The following is an 11555-nucleotide window of genomic DNA, read 5'->3' as shown; positions in this document are numbered from 1 at the left end:
TCTACAACTGTAGCCCATGTCATGCAGACGTCTGTATGTGGTGGTTCTTGATGCACTGACACCAGCCTCAGTCCACTCCTTATGAAGCTCCCCCAGATTTCTGAATCGCCCTTGCTTGACAATCCTCTCAAGGCTGCGGTCATCCCTGTCACTTTTGCACCTTTTCCGGCCACATTCTTCCCTTCTTCTTAACACTCTGTTAATATACTTTGATACTGCGTTCTGTGAGCATCCAGCTTCTTTTGCAATTGCCTTTTGAGACTTTTCCTCCTTATGGAGGGTGTCAATGATGGTCGTCTGCACAACCGTCAAGTCAGCAGTCTTCCCCATGATTCTGAAGCCTACTAAGCCAGACTGAGACAATTTCAAGGCTGAGGAAACCTTTGCAGGTGTTTTGCATTAATTAGCTGACTAGATTGGGACACAGGGAGCCTACAATGTTGAACTTTGTCATGATATTCTAATTTTGTGAAATACTGGATTTGGGTTTTTTTTGTCTTTAATCCATAATCATCAAAATTGAAACAAATAAAGGCTTGAAATATTTCACTTTGTGTGCAGTGAACTAATATAACATACAAGTTTCACTTTTTGAAACAAATTATTGAAATAAATGGACTTTTCCTCAATATTCTAATTTTTTGGCACATACCTGTAAATTAATGTTCATTGATTTCAACATAGATTTGTTAAATCCTAACAAGCACACAGGAACTGAGGAGTTTATTAACACAATATACAGATGCAGTTTATATCCAAAAATTACAAAACCAAGTAGAGTAACAACTCAGCAGGCAACACTAATAGATAATATATTTACCAATGTTCTGGATAGTAAAATGACAAGTGGATTACTCATAAATGATATTAGTGATCATTTACCAATATTTGTGGTTTATGACGGCCAGTATAGAAAAGAGAGGCCTAAAACAAATTTTTTCTACAGGAGGGTGATTAATGAACATGCGGTAAGGAGGCTAAAAGATGATTTCTTGGGGCAAAACTGGAACCAGTTTACAGAGAGGATGACTTAGATAAAGCACATGAGAAATTTTTAAATATATTTAAGAAAGTATATGACAGGAACTGTCCTCGTAAGCAGTATAAATATAAAAGGAATTACAGTGGGAGACCATGGATGAGCAAGGGACTACAGAATGCATGCAAAAAGAAGAATGCGTTATACAAGCATTTCATAAAGGACAAATCAAAGAAGGCGGAAGAAAGATATAAGTCATTCTGTTCTGCATGTTTGAAAGAATAAAATCAAATCAAAAAATCAAATCAAATCAACTGCTAGCTACTAACTGCTAATGATGACCACTAATGAGCTCCACCCTGCTGCTGTTTCATCAGGTCAGTTGAACCCATGAAAGTTCAGTGTTAGGCCTCTGAGATCTGTTATGATTACTGAAGTATTTTTACCACTATTCAGAGTATAACCCAGCAAACAAACAAGGGGAGAATAGAGGCAGTGTGACTACGTTTAGTCAGTCCTCTTCTAACCCGGAGCAGAGTCAATGGGGAAGGTAGAAAACAGAATTAGCTAAAATGGGAGCCCTTAAAAAGGCTAGATTACTATTTTACTGGCCCCAAATCTTAAAAGCTCCACAGACAGCAGGACTGTTCATAACCAGAGGTTTGCTCAGTGTCGGTGGGGCATGAAGCTCTAAATACAAACCAAATTACAACAGCACATTTCTTCAGTCTACAAGCGTCAGACTTGTTTGTTGATTTATTAAGTGCATTAACACATCAGCAGGAGAAACACATCACTTAGCCTCCAGAGCCTCCAGGGCCATTTTCACTAACAGCAAGGCAGCAACACAACCACAACCACTGTTTTGAATGCATGTGATGTCCAGAGGATAAAAAGACGGCAGCTAGTCTGGAGAGGTGCACGTGAAAATAAAGCGTGAGATTAATCTCATTCAGTTGGATTCTGATGGTAATGTGCGGAGGTCTGAGGTGATTCCCAGCACAGTAACTGTGTGACAGAAATAGATCCTGTGGACTCAGTAAAACCAGAGCAGGCTGAGTAAACTGGAAACTGGTCAGTGGATTCTTTTGTCTCAGTCTCACAACAATCAGAAAGATTGGAAATGAGGTTCTGCCAAGGAATAAGAGCAGAACGCTGGGTGCAGCGTACCCACTATAGTTAGATTTAGACCTTAATTAGCATGTTGTCATATATTATTTAACAATCACTTGTATTACCTCGACAAAATAATCTTTACTCATGGCATTACTTAAGAATTTAGCAAACTACTACTGCCAATTTAATCAGTAACTTTCCTTTACTTTTTTGGTTAATCAATATATTTGTCAATGTGTTGAAATGTGTGAAAAACTAGACAAGTTCTGAGTCTTCACATGTTGTGCTTTGTCTGACCAACAGTCCAGAGCACAAAGATATTCACTGTATTGATGTAAAAAAACCGAAAAAACACTCAAACCTATAGATTCTGGGATGTGGAAGCATGAGTGTTTGGCTTCTTTTTTTTTTTTTTACAAAAACAAACAAAGCAAAGTTGCTGATGACTGTTTGTGTCTATCACTAATTTACTTTTAAATTAAATAACTTAATTGGCTAATCAGCACTAACAGATTACCTTTAAGCACTATCAGTAATATTGTATTTAAACATTTCTAATTTTCTTACATTTCCTAATGAACATTGGTAGTGTGGTCTCTGTCCATGGTGCTGATACCCAAGCACAGTCCACAAGAGCAGACACCCTCTGATATGGACAAAGCCACTGCACACATCTGCTCTTCATCACCGACATGTGTCACTGCGACAGAGGACAGTGCACATTCTGCGAGGATTTTCATCTCCATCTAAAGAATAGTGTCAAAAAGGAAAATCCAGGAGTAATGATGCAGCTGGCTGAGCTGATCTGCAGCCTCAGCTGCTGCTGTTGCTGCTTCCAGTAAAGTGCAAAGACAGTAGCATTCTGGAGAAGTGAAGGGAGGGCGTGGCGAGGGAGTCCTACATGAGAAATGGAAATTTAACAGGCGAGCATTCTGGGAAGGAGCTCTCCTGTCAGGCTTGTCCGGATGCCAGGAGGAGGCCAAGGTTCACTGCTGACCTGCCACAGAACTGCTGATGTTGGCACATATCGCGTTTCCCTCGCTCACCCTAAACATCTCTGTCTCTGTTTCTCTCTCTCTCTGCTGTCAGACATGCTCGCTCTACCTGACTGTCAGCCTCCACTGTGGATCCAATTTCACTCTCTCTACAGGGTTGTTATGGTAACCAACATTTCGACACTCAGTACCTCAGGTAGCATGAATCTGATATCTGTGCAACTCCTCAGGGTGTCGCCTCCAGCGGTGAACACCTGCAGGCTGAGACTGAGGCAGTTAAATCACATACCTGCTTTCATGGTTCTCTGCTAATGAAAAGTTCTTTCATACAGAAACAGGGACGTTTACTCAGCCAGTGGTTAAAGGTATAGTCTGCTGTTTCTGGAAACACACTTACTTGCTTTCTATCTGTACTTTACTTGAGTATTTCTGCTACCTTACAATTGGACGTGACTACATTTCTTCACCAACTGTAACACCGATGTTTTTCTCATGCACACAGATCATTCACTGACTCTACTGATCAGGAGCAAATAAACATCTCAGGAATAAAATCTTTAAATCTTTAAATCACTGAAGCTGCTTTTCTTGCCATCACAAGGAGGTGGACAGTTTTGCTGTCATTGCCACTGGGATGTGGCAGCATTCCCACATTGTTGGCAGAATTTCAAAGCAGCTGAATCAGTTACTGTAGATCTGTGTACAAAATACTGGAATTTAACCTGCACTGCCTGCCTGCGACGTACGAGATCAGAGTGTTCGCTGTGACTGAAAACGCTGCTGAATGAAGACACGAGTCGATGCTTGAGCCAACATTCTGTTTCAAGCCTGGTTGTTAATTATTGATCGGCTGCTGGCGTGGAGCCTCTTCCCCCAGACAGATGTGGCTCGACATAAACTCCCTCAGTGACGGCATCAGAAAACTGAAAACTCACAGCTACATGCAAACAATACGTCCTTTTATACTGCATCTTTCAGACATGTTGGTGAAATACAGTGAATATAGTGTGAAATACAAAAGACGTTTACATCTTTGAGCATGTCAAAAGTTGGTTAAATGAAGAATTACTTTGTGATGCAACACACGACAAACAGCCACAACTAGACAGAGATGTTTTGTCAAGCCACAAACAATTAGGATGAAAGGAAGCCGGTAGCTATAAGTCTTAACTAAAATTGAAGCAAAGTGCAGTATCTCAAACTTGTACTTGAGTAAATGTACTTAGCCTCCTGATCCTATGACCATTACATTACAACTAAGTGACACAGCAGGTGATTCAATTGTTTTCTCATGTAAAATCCAGCAGGTTCTAACAGATCTGTTGTCTCAGGTTATTCATCATGTTCATCAGACCTGTTCACCAAACAAGGAAACAGTTCACGGACAAGTGACGGTCAGGTTCCTGGATGTGAATCTGACCAATAGGCTGCTAGATGACGGAGTGAAAAACCACAAACAACCCTCGCTCTTAATCCTCTTCTCACTTGAAATTTAACGGCCTGTTGGTGGGGGAAGCCGGTGCAACCTCCTGCTGGCGTTTCCTGAATACCACATGGGAACCAAACTGAGCCGCAGCCACCCAGATGATATTAAAAGCCCAGAGCTGATGCTTAAATTCAATTATTTGGGTTATCAGTCAGACTGCAAGTCTGTCAGGAGTAGTAACAGACATTTTGAACTGCCTCAGAAAACGAAGAACCACCCGTAGAGGAACAAGCCCTACATTTCCTACTTCCTATATGTATGTTATGTGTTAATCTGTGGCTGAAGAGTGTGAGTAACACTCTCCCTGCTGTCAACACACACCTGACTCCCCAAAAGCTCCAGTGAACAGTGGTTTAAAGTGGCAGCAGAGCTGACGTGTCGACGTATTGATATCTAATTATGTAGTATGTGAAAAAAAAAAGGTTTGTAAAAGTTGTTATCAGTTTTCTTCTTCGTTTGTCTGTTGCTTATTGGATGTAAAGTAGTAATTACATTCACTGTGATCATTTTAAAGGGTCTGTTCACTCAAATGACCAAAAAAACAAGTAATTTAGTACAGTGGCTCCTAAGGACAAAGCAGACAGGGAGGAAAGCACAGACATTCAGGGAAATGAGCTCCAAATAAACAAATGCTACCAATATTAAAACAAATGTGACCTGGAAAATCCATGTGCGATAAGGACTACAACAGCAGAAGTGCTCTGGGACACCGGGGGAGCAATGAGATCATTGCTTTTTTTTTAACGTATTCATCAGTTTACTCACACGGTGATCACATGACCTCTGTCTACTGGTGTTACCCTGTAGCTGATATGATGACGTCATATGTTAGTGACAGAAACCAAGCTCTGGATTCATCACTTCATGTGTGAAGAATAAGAAAAGATTTCACCCAAAACCTGATGGCTGAGATCAACTTGGACAGAACGCTCACCTCTGCTGAAGCTGCTGTTTCTGGGATTTCAGCTGATAAAAAGCTGAGTGTGTACATGTGATGTCATGTGCAGCTCGGACACCACACAACATATGGAGCAGCCATACTGGAAGGTGCATATGTCGTGTTGCAGAGAAACGCGCATTGTCAGTTGAACAGGAAACATGATGAGTCAGCCTCTTCAGACTCATCTGGTCAGAAAGTGCTGTTCTCTCTTGTGATGAGCTGAGAAGAAGCACATTGTACTGGCCAGTAGGTGTGAGGACGACAACGCCTGTCAATAAAGTACCTACCTACCTAAATAAAGTACCTACCTGCCTCTGAGGGCGTTTCTACCCTGAGCCGAGACTTTCAGGCAGAGCAGGCTGTGCACAAATGTCATATTAATGAACCAGGAAGACTAGACAACCGATTAAAAAGCAAGTCACTCCAGGAACAGAAGAGGCTCATCAAGTCAGCTGTTGAGATATAATTAGGTCCAGTGAGAGGGCTATAATCTAAACACACTTCTCTTAGGTTTAGTCTATTTGGGAATCCTGCTTCAATACTGTAGAACAGGTACAGTGAAGTTGCAGACAACAGACCCACACATCTTTCTGGCTGTTAAAATGTCATGTGACCACAGCAGTGCTGCTTTGGTTTGGACCTCAGCAGACACTGAAACGTTTACACAGATACCTATGTATCAACTGATTTATGTTTTTAATGAGAAAACAGGATGTAAACATTTATGATTTGGGGACCATAAAAATTTGTCATTAAAGTTTGTGATTAAAATAATCACCTTTATTTGGCCAAGCATGTTACACACACAAGGAATTTGTTTCCGGTACAGAACTGAGGCAGCCATCTCTGGTGCCTACTCAACCAATGGCTCTAACCATTGGGGGCAACTTGGGGGTTCAGAGTCTTGCCCAAGGACACTTCAACACGTGGACTGCAGGCACTGAGATTTGAGCCTCCAACTCTCCAGTTGGGAGACGACTGCTCTACCCACTGAACCACAGTCTGAAGTGGACTGAACGGGACATTTTACATTCAGAAATAAACTTATCAAAAACAGAACTGCTAGTAAATTTAGCTGTGATCTAGTAAAATTTAACTTATTGTGAAGTTACTAGATTAGAAAACTAACAGCAACAAACAACATATATATTCAACTGTCATTCAAATGTGATGGAGCAACATGTTGTGGTGGTGGAAAAAAAAACAGTATGAAGATGAAATTACAGAAATCCCTCCATCTGGGACAATTATGAATGTGAGATCTGCAAAGTCAAGAAAAACACAAACAACAGGTATTTCCCTGCACGCTGGTATCGATGGCCATCTTTGGCAGATGGACCAAATAGATGGTGAAATCACAGCGTCTGAGACCGGAGAACTGAAATGTGTCCACACAGCTCTGAGACACGAATACTAATGACTGCTTCATAACATCAACACATCATCATCATCATCATCATCATCAGAGGGAAACACACACACCACAAATCTGACAACAGCGTGATGGTAACAGCACACAGACCAGCAGTGACAATCACATGAAGGGGGAGACTATTAATTACCTGAGGCTTTATTAAATCCCAGCCTGGCTGGATCCATTACCGACTAACAAACATGAACTCACAGGCCTTCAGCTCCTCAGAACCAGAAAAATCAAGCAGAGCACTTAACAATTATACACAACTAAAACACAACGAAACCCACAGCACGTGTCAACAGTATAATGGATACACCTGCTCAGGACTGTGCCACCTCGTGTCCAGAAAGTGTCCTCATGTAAAATGCTGCTGAAACAACAGAAGAATCAGCAGCACTTGTTTTATTAACTAATTATTTATTTTCAAGCTAAAACAGCAACAGTTTCAGCTTCTGATGTGAGAACATCTTCGTGTTCTTGTGTTAAATCACTAAAGTTATTATCTTTGGCTTTTTAGAGTTGGGTTCTAAGAAACTGTGATGAACATTTTTCAGTAACACCTGATGTTTTATCAACCAGATAATCAAGGACATCATCACTTCTCAACCAAACTCAGCCCACTTTGAACCTAGATGACCACATTTCATTTAACTTGCAAATCCCCAGATCAGTGCTCACTCTGGAGCATGATAAGCACCAGCAGGGAGCTAACAAGGACCACTTCAGGAGAACCACATTCAGGAGCCACTTCGCCTCTGAAGTGAGTGTGGTAACCTACTTCAGGAAAACACTATCACACTGATCATAGGCCACCTTTCCTCGGCCACTGGTTGGAGATTCACTTATGTAAGTTTGGTGAGGGAGGGTTTAAAAGTGGCCAACCTATCTGTCCGTTTCCAGCTTCCTAACACTAAAGCTAAAGCCTCAACTCAGTCAAAAAAAACAACAGAATTTTGAGGAACAAACTGTTCTGGATCACAGGTCCTGGCTGTGAAACACAACCACACAGATACAGTGACAAACAAGATGAAACTAGTCCATTCCCAACGCAATATTAGGTTAGAGCCTAATTGGAGCTTTCATTAAGGGACTGAAAACTGCTGCAAATAAGTGACTCCATTGGTTCCTGAGATCCTCAGCCTTTCCTTGCTTTCTGAGCGCTGGCCCAGGCTCCCAGCCCTCAGCTGCTCCTTATTTTCAATAAGCTATTACCAGTGATAACCGCGACAAGTCGTACATACGCAGATTCATGTACTCACACAAACGCGTGGTAGAGCAGCGCCCATCCTCTCGGCCTCTCCAGCGTGTCATAAATTAGGTTCTGGATCCTCCTCTTGCGGATGTTATTCCTCTTAGCCGGGCGGGTGTAGTTCAGGGGGGTCTTAGCCAGCAGCCCGATGCCGATGCCCTGAGATCCCCGTTTGAAGTCATCCCGCCCCGGAGCCACCAGCAGCAGGGCGCCATCCTTGTCCGCTCCTCCGGTGCCTTGGTCCAGTAAGTCCCCGGGAGGAGCGGCGGAAGGCTTCTCCGAGCCGCTAGCGACGGTCCTCGACCGGAGCCCCATGGTCAGTGCTGGATGCCCGCTGTGGGCAGCATGCCATGATCCGGGCGCTGGATTCGGAGACACCCCTCCTCAGCCGCGGGTCATTTAAGGATGCGGTCCCCGACGCGAAGGGAGATGCTCAGCAGTGTGACTGGAAAATGGAGAACAGGAGGAGGGAGAACAGAAGAGAGCGTTACATGTCCAGGTCTGGAAACCATGGGCATCTGGTACATTTCTGAGCGCAAACCGAATCATGGTAGTACAATCAGAAGATTTGTGCGTAAAAATCGCACAAAACACAAGCCCTTATAGTAACATCAGCCCGGGAGCAGTACAGTGAGAAAACACGGGAGGTGAGATCACCACCAAGTCGGGTAAACTCACTGTGAAGCCCACAGGCGTGTCGCGAGTCCCGCATTAAAGGAATTATACATTTTACGCGCGATTCTGGCGATGTCGAAACCTGCCAGTCAATAGCTCAATTTAAAACCCTAAAGGGATCGAGCATCAACAACACTTGCCGAGCAGTCCTCTGCCTTCCAGACACACACACACACGAGAGACAAAGACCTGGCATTACGGTGCTTCTTCACCACTCACGCTCTCACACACACTCACGCTCTCACACACACACACACACACACACATCTATGGGAGGAAACCAAATGAAGACAAAAACAGCTCCAGCCAGTCGCACCGAGCCCTACCAGCAGCGGGTTCCGTGCATGGCTCATGTCTCCGCTGCTTCAGCCTCCACCCACCTGCGGAGGGAGCGGCGCTGAGGAGGAGGCGGCGGAGGAAGAGGGTGGAGACGGAGGATGGAGAGCGGAGAAGCTGCCAGGAGGAGGTCGACAGTGATACTGAAGCGGAGGAGAAGCAGCAGAAAGAGAGCGAGGATCACGCTTTCATCAGCAGCAACGCAGGCGCGACGTGCGCGCGCACAGCCACACACATACACGCTGCGTGTGTGCTCGCGCAGAAAGATGATATAAACAGACAGGTGAGAGCGCGCACGAGAACTTATGTACGGTTACGCGCATGCAGTGATGCGCAAACACCTGAAAAAGATGCACACACACACACACACACACACACAGGCTGACATGACCGTGGCAGCAGTAATAATATTTAATAATGTAAAAGATTAAATAGGCAGAGGTGGCAAAATACACATTTGTTACTCAAGTAGAAGATAATATACCTGTGTTAAAAAAGGACTGGAAAAGTAGTAATGATTCAAACTCTTTACTTGAGTAAAACTGAAAGAGTACAGGCTCTGAAGTGTACTCAAAGTATAAAAGTAGCCCTTCTAAGTACATTTCTATTAGCTGTTTCTATGCAAACCTAACTGAACCTTATGACATATTAATATAGTTTCTAACTGCACATAAAACAAAAATAATCAACATTAACTAATAAAAACACATTTCAAGCCTATTAAGCCTTAAAGGATCTTTTCAACAATCCCGAAACAGAGACTAAAACATGAATTCATTGTTAATGTCTCTGTTTATTTGTCTGTGTGACCTCCGTTGCTGTTCAAAAACAGTTAACATCAGCGAGACGCAGCGTTGTTGTACTGGGGGACATGTTTCTTCATTACAAAACATGAGATCAGTACATTTGCTAAAAGCTTTGCTCCATCAAATTACCATAACCTTTTATAGCATCTGAAGTAATGTATGTCTGCGCTGTGCATGCAAGCAGAGAGCTTGTAAGAATGTAATGCAGGTGTGCACATTCTGCAGCACGTGCTAAATAAATGTTTCCCTTCAAATGTATTAAAACTAAAAACAACAACTCTGATCTGAAAATGTGAGTAGAAACTACAAATATTTGTGATAATGTAGGGAGTGAAAGTAAAAAGTTGTCAAAAACAAATACTCATGTACAGTTACCTGAAAATCTACTTAAATACAGACAAGCGTATTTGTACTTTGTTACTTCCCACTTCTGTAAATAGGCTACATAAAAGTACTCCATTACACAGCATGCATTCAGTGGTAGCCTACTTTTACAAGTTGGAACCAGAATGAAGGCTTAAAGTAGCCTATATGGTGCAGAACAGACCCAGTGTAGTTCATTGTTCTGCTACTTCATACTTGGACTTCACTACATGCCAGAGACAAATATTGTAGGATAGTTTTTACTACACTACATGTATTTGATAACTTTAGTTCCTTTTCAGAATGAGATCAATAAAACACAGTAGAATCATCAGAAATTTTTGATCCACGGTAAGAAATCCACCAGCTACCCAGCAGGATGTAAAGTACTTCACAGTACAAGTATATAATGTAGTTAACATCAGCTCCACCGTTGCCAGCTGCAGCACTAAAGTGAACACAATAATGCATCAGTCACTATGATCCAATAACATCATATACATTAATGTGAAATGGACCAGAACTACTACCGTTACATTTGGTATAGTCAACTACATTTTGGTAATAGTTTTTACTTTTTCTGAAGTAACATTTTCAATACAGAACTTTTACTTGCAACAGTTTTTACACTGTGGTATTACTACTTTTACTTAAGGATCCGAGTCCTTCTTCCACCACTGGATTTAAAACACAATTTAATACAGTAAGGGGAATGTCATAGCACACAACAAAGTACATCAGACTGTGCACAAGAATTTTATTCTTACTGTAATTGTAAGATATGACATGTCCACTGCACCTGTAAAACCTTGTCCCCCAGGTGAGCCTACCTGCTGCTGTAATGGGTCTGCTGTTGAAACGCCTGAGCCTACCTTAGGCTAACATTAGCTTATGATTAGCTAACTAGCATATTAAATCAAGGAGCTAGTGTGTCAGAGGCAAACTGAAAGACGCCTAACACTAACGTTAAACTAAGAAAGTTTTAATCCCAATTTATCGTTTTTATCAAGTATTAAAACTCTGACAACTGCATTCTTGCAAAAACTCACCTGTGTGCCACAGTCATATTTCCCTTCTTTGAGCCGAGTTCATGCTGACGGTTGCTACGTGGCGGCTTCCGAACACCCTCGCTCCAGTAGATTCCCATTGAATAAGCCTTAATACACTGCGGTCAAATCAGCCGCCGTTCCGTT

At 42.4% G+C, this 11555-nt stretch overlaps 1 protein-coding gene across 3 annotated transcripts in view; it reads right to left on the bottom strand.

Annotated features, from left to right (window-relative positions):
* kcnq3 (potassium voltage-gated channel, KQT-like subfamily, member 3) overlaps window positions 1–11517 on the bottom strand; it is a 74506-nt gene extending 62989 nt beyond the window's left edge. The window contains exons 1-3 of one of the 3 annotated variants that reach the window (XM_020617694.1): window positions 8193–8457; window positions 5825–5875; window positions 5511–5735 (exon numbers count right to left, since the gene is read on the bottom strand). In XM_020617694.1, the coding sequence (XP_020473350.1) occupies window positions 5511–5701 (191 nt within the window). In that variant the 5' untranslated portion in view covers window positions 5702–5735; window positions 5825–5875; window positions 8193–8457. Of the gene's footprint in view, window positions 1–5510; window positions 5736–5824; window positions 5876–8192; window positions 8458–11411 lie in introns of those variants that run through there. The other 2 variants (XM_020617692.1, XM_020617693.1) reach the window with 2 other exon arrangements.
* Between the last annotated feature and the right edge of the window lie 38 nt (window positions 11518–11555).

The sequence above is a fragment of the Monopterus albus genome, unplaced genomic scaffold (assembly GCF_001952655.1).
Source record: "Monopterus albus unplaced genomic scaffold, M_albus_1.0 scaffold193.1, whole genome shotgun sequence".
NCBI classification, from domain to species: Eukaryota; Metazoa; Chordata; class Actinopteri; order Synbranchiformes; family Synbranchidae; genus Monopterus; species Monopterus albus.
This window is presented reverse-complemented; position numbering and strand designations above follow the sequence as displayed.